The sequence below is a fragment of the Panulirus ornatus genome, chromosome 55, assembly GCF_036320965.1.
Source record: "Panulirus ornatus isolate Po-2019 chromosome 55, ASM3632096v1, whole genome shotgun sequence".
Lineage (NCBI taxonomy): Eukaryota > Metazoa > Arthropoda > Malacostraca > Decapoda > Palinuridae > Panulirus > Panulirus ornatus.
The window spans coordinates 24,099,815-24,114,595 of record NC_092278.1 but is presented as its reverse complement, the minus strand read 5'-3'; the positions used below and the strand labels follow the sequence as shown (position 1 = coordinate 24,114,595).

Here is a 14,781-nt window from a genome sequence, read left to right as displayed (position 1 = left end):
ATATATATATATATATATATATATATATATATGAATCATAGGGTGGGGGAGGGGGCGAAAATCCTGGGAGCCTTGAAGAATGTGTGGAAGTCGAGAACATTATCTCAGAAAGCAAAAATGGGTATGTTTGAAGGAATAGTGGTTCCAACAATGCTGTATGGTTGCGAGGCGTGGGCTATGAATAGAGTTGTGCGCAGGAGGGTGGATGTGCTGGAAATGAGATGTTTGAGGACAATGTGTGGTGTGAGGTGGTTTGATCAAGTAAGTAATGTGAGGGTAAGAGAGATGTGTGGAAATAAAAAGAGCATGGTTGAGAGAGCAGAAGAGGGTGTTTTGAAATGGTTTCGGCACATGGAGAGAATGAGTGAGGAAAGATTGACAAAGAGGATATATGTGTCGGAGGTGGAGGGAACGAGGAGAAGTGGGAGACCAAATTGGAGGTGGAAAGATGGAGTGAAAAAGATTTTGAGTGATCGGGGCCTGAACATGCAAGAGGGTGAAAGGCGGGCAAGGAATAGAGTGAATTGGATCGATGTGGTATACCGGGGTTGACGTGCTGTCAGTGGATTGAATCAGGGCATGTGAAGCGTCTGGGGTAAACCATGGAAAGTTGTGTGGGGCCTGGATGTGGAAAGGGAGCTGTGGTTTCAGGCATTATTGCATGGCAGCTAGAGACTGAGTGTGAACGAATGGGGCCCTTGTTGTCTTTTCCTAGCGCTACCTCACACACATGAGGGGGGAGGGGGATGGTATTCCATGAGTGGCGAGGTGGCGATGGGAATGAATAAAGACAGACAGTGTGAATTGTGTGCATGGGTATATATGTGTGTCTGTGTGTGTATATATATGTGTACATTGAGATGTATAGGTATGTATATTTGCGTGTGTGGACGTGTATGTATATACATGTGTATGGGGGTGGGTTTGGCCATTTCTTTCGTCTGTTTCCTTGCGCTACCTCGCAAACGCGGGAGACAGCGACAAAGCAACATATATATATATATATATGTGTGTGTGTGTGTGTGTGTGTGTATTTTTTCTTACCTAAGTCAGCATCAAGCCGAGCATTGACATGCCGTGCATTGGCTTGGAAGTCCTTAATGTCATGTTCTTCCTCTTCTTCTTCTTCAAGGCCCTTCAGATGATAAGCTGTCAATAAAACCAATGCTCTAAATTCAGTACCCTTACAAATAATTCAAACTAATAATTCAAATTCCCAAATGGTTAAAAAACATTTCCATAAAATTCATAATCTATATTCAAAATGCAATTATTTTTACAAATAAAGCATAGAAATCTATTTCCTGAAGTTAAGTACTAAAGAACATTCCAAGATTACATTTCTCATTAAATAACCCTTACAAATCACAATTTTCAATTCCACATTCCATTCATGTTTCCTAACATGAAAGACATAATCTATATCTATTCCACTTTACCTGGTCTGCTTATATGTAAAAAATATCATGAACATCAAACAGTAAAAATGTATGTGAACTATGCAAGTAGCTACAAGATGCTCACAAGGTAAAATAAGGACACAGGTTCTGTAAGGGATATCCTATTGTATAACTGGAGAAGTGGGAGACCAAATAGGAGGTGGAAAGATGGAGTGAAAAAGATTTTGAGTGATCGGGGCCTGAACATGCAGGAGGGTGAAAGGTGCGCAAGAAATAGAGTGAATTGGAATGATGTGGTATACCGGGGTCGACGTGCTGTTAATGGATTGAATCAGGGCATGTGAAGTGTCTGGGGTAAACCATGGAAAGTTCTGTGGGGCCTGGATGTGGAAAGGGAGCTGTGGTTTCGGTGCATTATTAAATGACAGCTAGAGACTGAGTGTGAACGAATGTGGCCTTTGTTGTCTTTTCCTAGCACTACCTCACGCACATGCAGGAAGAGGGAGGTTGTTATTTCATGTGTGGCTGGGTGGCAATGGGAATGAATAAAGGCAGACAGTATAAATTATGTACATGTGTATATATGTATATGTTTGTGTGTGTATATATATGTATACGTTTAGATGTATAGGTATGTATATTTGCGTGTGCGGACGTGTATGTACATACATGTGTATGTGGGTGGGTTGGGCCCTTCTTTCGTCTGTTTCCATGCGCTACCTCGCTGACGTGGGAGACAGCGACAAAGTAAAATAAAATAAATAAATAAATACATGATATAAACAGATACCTAGTTTGATACGTACACATGCAGATAGTTACATAAAAAGGAACTACAAACCTGGATGGGCAGTGGACTTCTGAACAACAACAGATGCTTGACTCTTTTCATAGGCAGATCCCAAATGAGGGTTACTTGTTACACTTAGTGCTTCCTTTGCACTAGGAGAAGTTGGTGAGGTAACCTTATCATCTTTACTAGCTGTCTGTTTGGGTGTCGTCCACCATGTCTTTAAGCTGCTGAAAACACTCTGATAAAAAAATATAATAATCTGCATTGCCATATCATATATATAAGAAATAAAAAAAACAAAAAAATATCCATCTGTCTACTGATCATCTTTAATGCCACTGCCTTTCAAATTGGGGGGACAACTACAATTATTTCTGTACTGTAGTACACCATAAGAAACAAGGAAGGGAGGTAGATCCAGCAATGTGCAAATGTAGAGTGACTACAGTGATCAGAGATAGAAATATTTCAAATGAATATGTTGAACATGCACTACCTGGCAAACTTGACAAATCTGTGAAGACCTACACTTCACCAAAGATACCAGAGCTGCAGTCAATTTGGTATTTGGTAGACTTGTTAACAAAGTCAAAAACTTTGACAATCAAGTCTTAAAATATTTTGGTGTTTATCAACTAAGCTCATTTCTATAAAAACATGGAAAAATCAAGACCTTTCTCACGAGACAGCCACAATCACACAATTTTCTATAAATACCCTGTGAACTCTCAGGCCAGATACGTCAAACTGAAGAGTCAGTTGACTGTTTACTCAAACTACACAAAGGTATCAACTGAAGTGAACTAATAACTTGGTGAAGCAGTGATGAAGTCTACCTATGAATGGTGAGCTCTAGTAGTCAGTCTTTTGAAAAGCTAGCACTGTTAGCTGGTTGGCTTCCCACCCAATAGGTCTCTAAGTTAACTTTCTCTTCTTACAAATGCTGAGAAGTAATCACCAGAGAAACGTCTTAAAAGTATGCCATGAAGCAAACGAAGTAATCACCAGAGAAACATCTTAAAGTATGCCATGAAGCAAACAGTGATGATTTACCTTGATACCATTGATGTTCTTCTGAGAATCTTTCAAGTTGTCAATAATGCCATCTAGACGCTGTTCAGTGTTACTCAGCTGTTCCCGCTGCTTCACCAATTCCTGCATAAATACAAAGAGTAATATTTAGATACACTTTTTTGTGGAACAAGTTTCAGATTCAAATACCATCTTGCACCTGCTAAGAATTATGGTAATTCTTATTCATACATCAAAACTTCTCTACAAACATTTATACTTTTTTCCACATAATCATGAAAATATAATTTTGCTGTGGGATTTATATGAATCTGTTTTATCTAAATATCTCTCTATCAAAACAAGTACTATACATATTTCCTTTTCGCACAGCAGGGAAGTCCCTACATAACCTTCCCTAAACATTTCCACTATTCCTTTGAATGGCCTGTATATAGACAATACCAATCATGCACACCATCCTAATACATCTCTAACAACTATAATCATAACTGGCATGCACTTTACAGGCTAACCTACTAGATCCTAAGCATTCATGCGAAGTCTTCAATAACATGCTTACAAACATTCCTACAGATTCATTTATTTCCTCTGACATAAAGTCATAGTGGTTTCTCTCTACCTTCCAGGCTGTTATCTGTACATCAATTACTATCGCACATCAATTTGCTTTTCCCTCTCCTATTTCAACAATTTCAAGCAATTTAGTTACTGTTGCACTTCAATTCTATACATTCCAGTTAACCTTTGATATATATATATATATATATATATATATATATATATATATATATATATATATATATATATATATATATATTTTTTTTATTATACTTTGTCGCTGTCTCCCGCGTTTGCGAGGTAGCGCAAGGAAACAGACGAAAGAAATGGCCCAACCCCCCCCCATACACATGTATATACATACGTCCACACACGCAAATATACATACCTACACAGCTTTCCATGGTTTACCCCAGACGCTTCACATGCCTTGATTCAATCCACTGACAGCACGTCAACCCCGGTATACCACATCGCTCCAATTCACTCTATTCCTTGCCCTCCTTTCACCCTCCTGCATGTTCAGGCCCCGATCACACAAAATCTTTTTCACTCCATCTTTCCACCTCTAATTTGGTCTCCCTCTTCTCCTTGCTCCCTCCACCTCCGACACATATATCCTCTTGGTCAATCTTTCCTCACTCATCCTCTCCATGTGCCCAAACCACTTCAAAACACCCTCTTCTGCTCTCTCAACCACGCTCTTTTTATTTCCACACATCTCTCTTACCCTTACGTTACTCACTCGATCAAACCACCTCACACCACACATTGTCCTCAAACATCTCATTTCCAGCACATCCATCCTCCTGCGCACAACTCTATCCATAGCCCATGCCTCGCAACCATACAACATTGTTGGAATCACTATTCCTTCAAACATACCCATTTTTGCCTTCCGAGATAATGTTCTCGACTTCCACACATTCTTCAAGGCCCCCAGGATTTTCGCCCCCTCCCCCACCCTATGATCCACTTCCGCTTCCATGGTTCCATCCGCTGCCAGATCCACTCCCAGATATCTAAAACACTTCACTTCCTCCAGTTTTTCTCCATTCAAACTCACCTCCCTATTGACTTGACCCTCAACCCTACTGTACCTAATAACCTTGCTCTTATTCACATTTACTCTTAACTTTCTTCTTCCACACACTTTTCCAAACTCAGTCACCAGCTTCTGCAGCTTCTCACATGAATCAGCCACCAACGCTGTATCATCAGCAAACAACAACTGACTCACTTCCCAAGCTCTCTCATCCCCAACAGACTTCATACTTGCCCCTCTTTCCAAAACTCTTGCATTTACCTCCCTAACAACCCCATCCATAAACAAATTAAACAACCATGGAGACATCACACACCCCTGCTGCAAACCTACATTCACTGAGAACCAATCACTTTCCTCTCTTCCTATATATATATATATATATATATATATACACCCCAGATGCTTCACATGCCCTGGTTCAATCCATTGACAGCACGTCAACCCCGGTATACCATATCGTTCCAATTCACTCTATTCCTTGCACACCTTTCACCCTCCTGCATGTTCAGGCCCTGATCACTCAAAATTTTTTTCACTCCATCTTTCCACCTCCAATTTGTTCTCCCACTTCTCCTCGTTCCCTCCACCTCTGACACATATATCCTCTTGGTCAATCTTTCCTCACTCATTCTCTCCATGTGACCAAACCATTTCAAAACACCCTCTTCTGCTCTCTCAACCACACTCTTTTCATTTCCACACATCTCTCTTACCCTTACATTACTTACTCGGTCAAACCACCTCACACCACATACTGTCCTCAAACATCTCATTTCCAGCACATCCACCCTCCCACGCACAACTCTATCCACAGCCCACGCCTCGCAGCCATACAACATTGTTGGAACCACTATTCCTTCAACATACCCATTTTTGCTTTCCGAGATAATGTTCTCGACTTCCACACATTCTTCAAGGCTCCCAGAATTTTCGTCCCCTCCCCCACCCTATGATTCACTTCCGCTTCCATTGTTCCATCCGCTGCCAGATCCACTCCCAGATATCTAAAACACTTTACTTCCTCCAGTTTTTCTCCATTCAAACTTACCTCCCAATTGACTTGACCCTCAACCCTACTGTACCTAATAACCTTGCTCTTATTCACATTTACTCTTAACTTTCTTCTTTCACACACTTTACCAAACTCAGTCACCAGCTTCTGCAGTTTCTCACATGAATCAGCCACCAGTGCTGTATCATCAGTGAACAACAACTGACTCACTTCCTATGCTCTCTCATCCACAACAGACTGCATACTTGCCCCTCTTTCCAAAACTCTTGCATTCACCTCCCTAACAACCCCATCCATAAACAAATTAAACAACCATGGAGACATCACACACCCCTGCCGCAAACCAACATTCACTGAGAACCAATCACTTTCCTCTCTTCCTACACGTACACATGCCTTACATCCTCGATAAAAACTTTTCACTGCTTCTAACAACTTGCCTCCCACACCATATATTCTTAATACCTTCCTCAGAGCATCTCTATCCACTCTATCATATGCCTTCCCCAGATCCATAAATGCTACATACAAATCCATTTGCTTTTCTAAGTATTTCTCACAAACATTCTTCAAAGCAAACACCTGATCCACACATCCTCTACCACTTCTGAAACCACACTGCTCTTCCCCAATCTGATGCTCTGTATATGCCTTCACCCTCTCAATCAATACCCTCCCATATAATTTACCAGGAATACTCAACAAACTTATACCTCTGTAATTTGAGCACTCAACTCTTATCCCCTTTGCCTTTGTACAATGGCACTATGCAAGCATTATGCCAATCCTCAGGCACCTCACCATGAATCATACATACATTAAATAACCTTACCAACCAGTCAACAACACAGTCACCCCCTTTTTTAATAAATTCCACTGCATTACCATCCAAACCCACTGCCTTGCCAGCTTTCATCTTCCGCAAAGCTTTTACTACCTCTTCTCTGTTTACCAAATCATTCTCCCTAACCCTCTCACTTTGCACACCACCTCGACCATAACACCCTATATCTGCCACTCTATCATCAAGCACATTCAACAAACCTTCAAAATACTCACCCCATCTCCTCACATCACCACTACTCGTTATCACCTCCCCATTTGCCCCCTTCATTGATGTTCCCATTTGTTCCCTTGTCTTACGCACTTTATTTACCTCATTCCAAAACATCTTATTATTCTCCCTAATATTTGATAATATTCTCTCACCCAAACTCTCATTTGCCCTCTTTTTCACCTCTTGCACCTTTCTCTTGACCTTCTGCCTCTTTCTTTTATACATCTCCCACTCATTTGCATTATCTCCCTGCAAAACTCGTCCAAATGCCTCTCTATTCTCTTTCACTAATAATCTTACATCTTCATCCCACCACCCACCACCCTTTCTAATCTACTCACCTCCCACACTTCTCATGCCGCAAGCATCTTTTGCGCAAGCCATCACATCTTCCCTAAATACCTGGTTGTGTACTTAACAGCGAATGGAACCATGGAAGTGAAAGTAAGTCAGAGGGTGGGGGAGGATGCGAAGGTTTTGGGAGCGATGAAGAATGTGTGGAAAGAGAAAACGTTATCTCCGGGAGCAAAAATGGGTATGTTTGAAGGAATAGGGTGGATGTGCTGGAAATGAAATGTTTGAGGACAACATGTAGTGTGAGGTGGCTTGATCGAGTAAGCAACGAAAGGGTAAGGTGAGATGTGTGGAAATAAAAAGAGTGTGGTTGAGAGAGCAGAAAAGGGCATGTTGAAATTATTTGAACATATGGAGAGAATGAGTGAGGAAAGACTGACAGAGGATATATGTGTCAGAGGTGGAGGGAACAAAGAGAAGCAGGAGACCAAATTGGAGGTGGAAGGATGGAGTGAAAAAGATTTTGAGCAATCATGTCCTGAACATACAGGAGGGTGAGAGGCTTGCAAGTGAACTGGAATTGAACCAGGGCATGTGAAACATGTATGTGTGTGTATATATATCCAGTTCATGGATAGGAAGCTTTGATTTCAGTGTATTGCAAACAACAGCCACAGAATAGATGTAAGCGAAAATGGCCTTTATTTTTTTTTTCCTTTCTGGTGCTACCTCACTAGTGCAGGAAACAGTGGACAAGTACAAATAATAATATGATTATATATGTTGGCCACTGACAATGAACGGTTGTGTATGGCTGTAAGTGCTTATTACATAATACATGTACTTCCCTTTCATACGTTTACCTATTAAGGTTGCTTTCAATATACTTGGTTCTTTCTTATTGGTGCCAGGTTCAATGTTTAAACTAACATCCCTTATGCCTTGAATGCTATTCTTAATGTCACAAACTACTGATTTCCCAAAACAACAGCATTTCATCAGAAATGCCACACTTTCTTATCTAATTTTTTTGGTTTCTTTAATTTCATGGCATGTGAAGTAGTTAAAACATTTTCACATCTTTATGGTAAATCTCAGCACCAGTAAATTCTATCGTCACAAAGGGAGTACAAACACATACTATACAGTGGTGTTCACCATGAGACATGGAAGATGGTACTTCAACATAAAGGACAGGAAAACATTTTACAGACGAAAAGAAATAAGATCAGCTAGTCTCCTGCTTAATAGCCATCTTGAGAAATTTCTAAATGAATCAAATCAAAGCTCTCACGGACTATGTGGCAAACATTAAGAAAAAATGGATCCCAAACAAAAGAAAGACTTACGAGATATCCAAATATTGTTCAATCAAACCATAAAAGAACTCATCAAATCTGGATTCTAGGAGACAAGCATACTTTGTCCACATTCAGGAAAATTATGTTTGCATACTAACTACTGTATTTCAATTCCACACATTTACCAATATATTTCATATGACCATGCTCCAGGCAAAGTTTCAGCTTAAACTCCATACAGATGATGTGTTCTGCCCTTCTTATGCATATGGAACAGAATTATACAGTATATAGTGTTAAGACAAAAGGAACTCAACCCCTTATGTTCATTCAACACCTGGTACATCCAAACAATCTCCCCAGCAATGGCATCAAATCAAACTCAAAGATGAGTAGTCACATCAACAGGGATTAACAGAGTAGTGCAAATTCTGTAAGACTACATACAATACAAATAAACAATCAACCTCAATCTTCTGACATACTAGCAATGAAATTAATAAATTTTCTTACCTCAGCTGTTTCTATGCCTACTTTCTCAGACTCATGTAATAATGCTATGCTCCTCTTAGAAGACTCCAAAGTCCGTTGCTTGACCTGTAACAAATGCATACACGGTAAATTAGTAAAATAATCTTAATTCTAAGCATATAAAAACTTAATCCAATGACTGCTATGCCCCACTCCAAATGTTTCTATACAGTATATTCAGTACAGTTGGAGCATGCCACTTTCATAGATGACAGTAGATATGAGAGAAATGTAATTGGCACTGTGCGACTACATTTGAATACCCAGTCAAAAGTACTAATTACTAATTGACAACCTTGAATATAATAATTGTTATAAGTTGTAAGCTGTCGCATTACCACAGCCAAATATTCATGAGATTAAATAATGTAAGAAATGATACTAAGCACTGCCAAAAACTAAGGCAAAATATCCATTATGCTATCATGCAATACAAGGAACACTCAAAATCCACCAAAATTCCATCAACTACACATTAAGCATTTTTTTCACATACCACAAAGCCCAACACTGCTAAACAAGCCTGATCTAATAATACCTGAGCCAAAGTTTTGTGAGCTTCAACTGCAGATTTTCAGAGTGCAATCAACTGATATGCAACCTAGTTGAAGATACTTTCTCTAGTACATCTAACAAGGTATAGCATATACGTAGTACTGTCCTATTGACTGTAAAAGCCAGTTTTATTTTGTGGTTCTTGCATAGTCTGGTACTATGTATATAATCAGTCATATAAATGATAAATACCAGTAAGATAAGGTATAAAAAAACTCTAAAGCCATGTAAAAGCCTCACTAAAACCATAATGAATTATAATCCAATCCATTATCATCAAGAATCATTACAATTTCATAAAGAATGTTTGAACGAGTCCTAGCGATTTCAAAAAGCATTTTAATCCTGTGACAGTCACTCTCCTACGTCAGCTAAACAACATAAATATGTACAAATAGGGCTGAACTGAGTATAGGGTAATATACACAATACAGAACAACATACTTTTTCTCAATGGAATATGAAAAAAAGTCTAGAGACACAGGTAATCAAACCAAGATCATCACAAAGTTTTCACCCTACTGTGAGGTTAAGATAATGATTTATGTGTACTTTCTTTATAAATAATTAAAAAACTCAACTGTGTAATCAAATATGTATATATAAAAATAACAACAACCTGACCATATGAGGACTAACTGGAATAATAACTCCATCTTTCCCCAAACAGTGGAACTGTAGAAGTCTCTTTTTGCTCTCACCTTTCAATCTTGCTATAACATTCCTAACTTAAAGAGCCAAATCTACTAATGCCTGCAAAGACTTGATCACGTTCTTTATGCTTTCTCTTAAATTTTTCTTTTCATGAGATGGCCTTGATTGGACATGTTCTGCATATGCCAAGTTGGTCAATAAAAATATCAATCAGTAAACTACATCTATCTCTGGTGTCAATCTACATACAAAGTGGCCCCTACCTGCCTCATTTGCCGCAGTAGTTCTTGTCGACGTACTTCCGCTTCCCGTGCAGCTTGTTGTTCAGGACCAGGTGGCAGCTTGTCTGCAGCCAGGTATGTTGCACTTGAAGTGTTCATGAATTCTGTTGAACAAACAATTATGAAAATAAATACATGTAGATAATCTACCAAGTATTTATCCATCAATTTCCATTATACATAGTGGTAAGAAATTAATATATTAATATATTTTAGGGAGAATAAAAAGATGTTCTGGAAGGAGGTAAATAAAGTGCGTAAGACAAGGGAGCAAACGGGAACTTCAGTGAAGGGCGCAAATGGGGAGGTGATAACAAGTAGTGGTGATGTGAGAAGGAGATGGAGTGAGTATTTTGAAGGTTTGTTGAATGTGTTTGATGATAGAGTGGCAGATATAGGGTGTTTTGGTCGAGGTGGTGTGCAAAGTGAGAGGGTTAGGGAAAATGATTTGGTAAACAGAGAAGAGGTAGTAAAAGCTTTGCGGAAGATGAAAGCCGGCAAGGCAGCAGGTTTGGATGGTATTGCAGTGGAATTTATTAAAAAAGGGGGTGACTGTATTGTTGACTGGTTGGTAAGGTTATTTAATGTATGTATGACTCATGGTGAGGTGCCTGAGGATTAGCGGAATGCGTGCATAGTGCCATTGTACAAAGGCAAAGGGGATAAGAGTGAGTGCTCAAATTACAGAGGTATAAGTTTGTTGAGTATTCCTGGTAAATTATATGGGAGGATATTGATTGAGAGGGTGAAGGCATGTACAGAGCATCAGATTGGGGAAGAGCAGTGTGGTTTCAGAAGTGGTAGAGGATGTGTGGATCAGGTGTTTGCTTTGAAGAATGTATGTGAGAAATACTTAGAAAAACAAATGGATTTGTATGTAGCATTTATGGATCTGGAGAAGGCATATGATAGAGTTGATAGAGATGCTCTGTGGAAGGTATTAAGAATATATGGTGTGGGAGGCAAGTTGTTAGAAGCAGTGAAAAGTTTTTATCGAGGATGTAAGGCATGTGTACGTGTAAGAAGAGAGGAAAGTGATTGGTTCTCAGTGAATGTAGGTTTGCGGCAGGGGTGTGTGATGTCTCCATGGTTGTTTAATTTGTTTATGGATGGGGTTGTTAGGGAGGTGAATGCAAGAGTTTTGGAAAGAGGGGCAAGTATGAAGTCTGTTGGGGATGAGAGAGCTTGGGAAGTGAGTCAGTTGTTGTTCGCTGATGATACAGCACTGGTGGCTGATTCATGTGAGAAACTGCAGAAGCTGGTGACTGAGTTTGGTAAAGTGTGTGAAAGAAGAAAGTTAAGAGTAAATGTGAATAAGAGCAAGGTTATTAGGTACAGTAGGGTTGAGGGTCAAGTCAATTGGGAGGTGAGTTTGAATGGAGAAAAACTGGAGGAAGTGAAGTGTTTTAGATATCTGGGAGTGGATCTGGCAGCGGATGGAACCATGGAAGCGGAAGTGGATCATAGGGTGGGGGAGGGGGCGAAAATTCTGGGAGCCTTGAAGAATGTGTGGAAGTCGAGAACATTATCTCGGAAAGCAAAAATGGGTATGTTTGAAGGAATAGTGGTTCCAACAATGTTGTATGGTTGTGAGGCGTGGGCTATGGATAGAGTTGTGCGCAGGAGGATGGATGTGCTGGAAATGAGATGTTTGAGGACAATGTGTGGTGTGAGGTGGTTTGATCGAGTAAGTAACGTAAGGGTAAGAGAGATGTGTGGAAATAAAAAGAGCGTGGTTGAGAGAGCAGAAGAGGGTGTTTTGAAATGGTTCGGGCACATGGAGAGAATGAGTGAGGAAAGATTGACCAAGAGAATATATGTGTCGGAGGTGGAGGGAACGAGGAGAAGAGGGAGACCAAATTGGAGGTGGAAAGATGGAGTGAAAAAGATTTTGTGTGATCGGGGCCTGAACATGCAGGAGGGTGAAAGGAGGGCAAGGAATAGAGTGAATTGGAGCGATGTGGTATACCGGGGTTGACGTGCTGTCAGTGGATTGAATCAAGGCATGTGAAGCGTCTGGGGTAAACCATGGAAAGCTGTGTAGGTATGTATATTTGCGTGTGTGGACGTATGTATATACATGTGTATGGGGGTGGGTTGGGCCATTTCTTTCGTCTGTTTCCTTGCGCTACCTCGCAAACGCGGGAGACAGCGACAAAGCAAAAAAAAAAAAAAAAAAAAAAACTAATTACCAACCCCCACTTAGATATGAAAAGTCCACCCGTGCCTCACACTTCAGCAGCTTCAACTCTTGGAACCTCTCACCCAAGCAAATACAACAAATGCACACTAAAGTGACCCAACAAGCACTAAAAAAAATACCCTCCCAACTCATCTTTAAACGTCACCCCACAAGACATACATCCAATACAAACTACATTCTATAGTTGAACACTAGTCACACTTTCCACTCTACACTCTGGACATCATCTATCCATACACTGACATGAAACCCCAATTAAACACATCCTAGGATCCATCATTCCCACAATGCAACAAACATAACTAATACTAACAAAAAAATTCTTGTGCTAAAACATGTTAACCTAAAGGAAGTGGGAAAACTGTTGGCTTTGGTAATGCAACAGCTATATTATGATAATCCTGGAAAGGTACAGTGGCTTAACAGCCTAAGAATACTTGGCAACCTCTCTTGGGGTCATGACCCTGCTGGAAACCTCTGGTTGAAAAAAATACAAAAAGAATTCCAGAATGTGATTTTTCAGCTTTTTTTTATTTCATTGAACAAAATGAGAGAACAATGAAAAAGAAGATAAAACACTTACAAAAAGTCGACTAAATCTATGTAAGCCTTCTATAACCTCTCAAGCAGTCAAGATTTACCTATGAGCACAACATCATCAATGTAATATTCCAGTTACATCCTTAAATGAGCTTTGTGCTAACATCTAACTATGTCAACAAAGAGACAACAAACCAAATGGCCAGTTATGCCACTGCCAGATTTTCCCTTGAGCAACCATTGCACTAAAACCAAAGAACAAATCAATTCTATGTTGCCATATTTCTACTATATAACTCAACAACAAAGGAGGTTAGAAGAGGTTTTCATTGTTTCTGATGGTTTTTTTACAAACATGTTTTACCTACTTTCATATTAAACATATTTTTTCAGTTGAGCGATACATATCTATCAAATGAACAATCTAGTTCTATGATGCCAGTGTAGTGTTAAAATATACAATAACAATAACAGATGATACTTTTGAACATTATATAGTACTGAATAACATTAAATAGGGCGATCGTACCACTATCACATCAATTGATGTTATTCAGTAAAATGCAACATTAAAAAATATGATGTCATTGTTACTGTATTCTATAAACACTTAACTGGTCTCACAAAATAAAATCACTCATTATCCAAAGCTAACATATTTGCCTTGCTAAACTGAAAAATTACCTTATTCCTATGCATTCAAATGCCCTGTTCAGTTACAAAATCATTTCATCATGAGCTGCAACTACACTGAATAATCACCAAATAATGATATCTAATATATCTTTATGGTTGCTTTTGCCAAGCTTAGTCGAAAACTGGATGGCTTATTTCCCCACACAATAAAAAACATTAACCACAGAAATATACTATACTTAAATCATGAGCAATAGATTAATTTTCTTTCTTTGATACAAATGTTGGCAATATAAAACTTTCCACTTACAAATTTTAATGTTATTCCTTTATCTTAATATAAATATTCAAACGAGCATCCTTCATTAGGCGACACTTTATAAGTTAAGCTATGAATAGACCCTATGCTAGGTGCAAGAGCTGTATATAGTGCAAGGCAGCACTGATCTGAGGTGAAAGAACCATAGAATCAACGAGAACATTACCTAACCCAAGCTGGATCCTTTGACTGGATATACAGCTGGCTAAACCCGAGCATAACGACAACCATACAATCAACTACACATAATACAACCTATCAGCTTGGTGACTCAACAAAAGTAGCAAGACTACAAAATGTGTGTGTAAAGACAACTTCAACTTACCCGAAGCCATATCATCATCTTCAAGCAAAGCGAATGCTGGTTTATTGGGGTTCAACGCATAGCTACCACCCCGGGACGCCATGTCTGGTATAATGAGCTGGTTTCACCAACACGAAAGAGTACACAAAAAGCCTATGAAGTCACTTTTCACTACAAAGTCTGTACTCCCATCACTACGAGATCAGATGATCTCTACCAACAATGACGTAGTACCCAGACTGGCAACTGATGACGTCGAG

At 39.4% G+C, this 14,781-nt stretch overlaps 1 protein-coding gene across 4 annotated transcripts in view; it reads right to left on the bottom strand.

The window, feature by feature from the left end:
* Snap29 (Synaptosomal-associated protein 29kDa) overlaps positions 1–14,781 on the bottom strand; it is a 43,164-nt gene extending 28,383 nt beyond the window's left edge. For 3 of the 4 annotated variants that reach the window (XR_011716702.1, XR_011716701.1, XM_071693216.1), the window contains exons 1-6: positions 14,543–14,756; positions 10,502–10,623; positions 9,012–9,095; positions 3,247–3,348; positions 2,242–2,431; positions 1,045–1,149 (exon numbers count right to left, since the gene is read on the bottom strand). Coding sequence is in view for 2 of the 4 variants with exons in the window: in XM_071693216.1 (XP_071549317.1) it covers positions 1,045–1,149; positions 2,242–2,431; positions 3,247–3,348; positions 9,012–9,095; positions 10,502–10,623; positions 14,543–14,624 (685 nt within the window). In the remaining 2 variants the exon portion in view is untranslated. Of the gene's footprint in view, positions 1–1,044; positions 1,150–2,241; positions 2,432–3,246; positions 3,349–9,011; positions 9,096–10,501; positions 10,624–14,542 lie in introns of all 4 variants that reach the window. The other variant, XM_071693215.1, reaches the window with a different exon arrangement.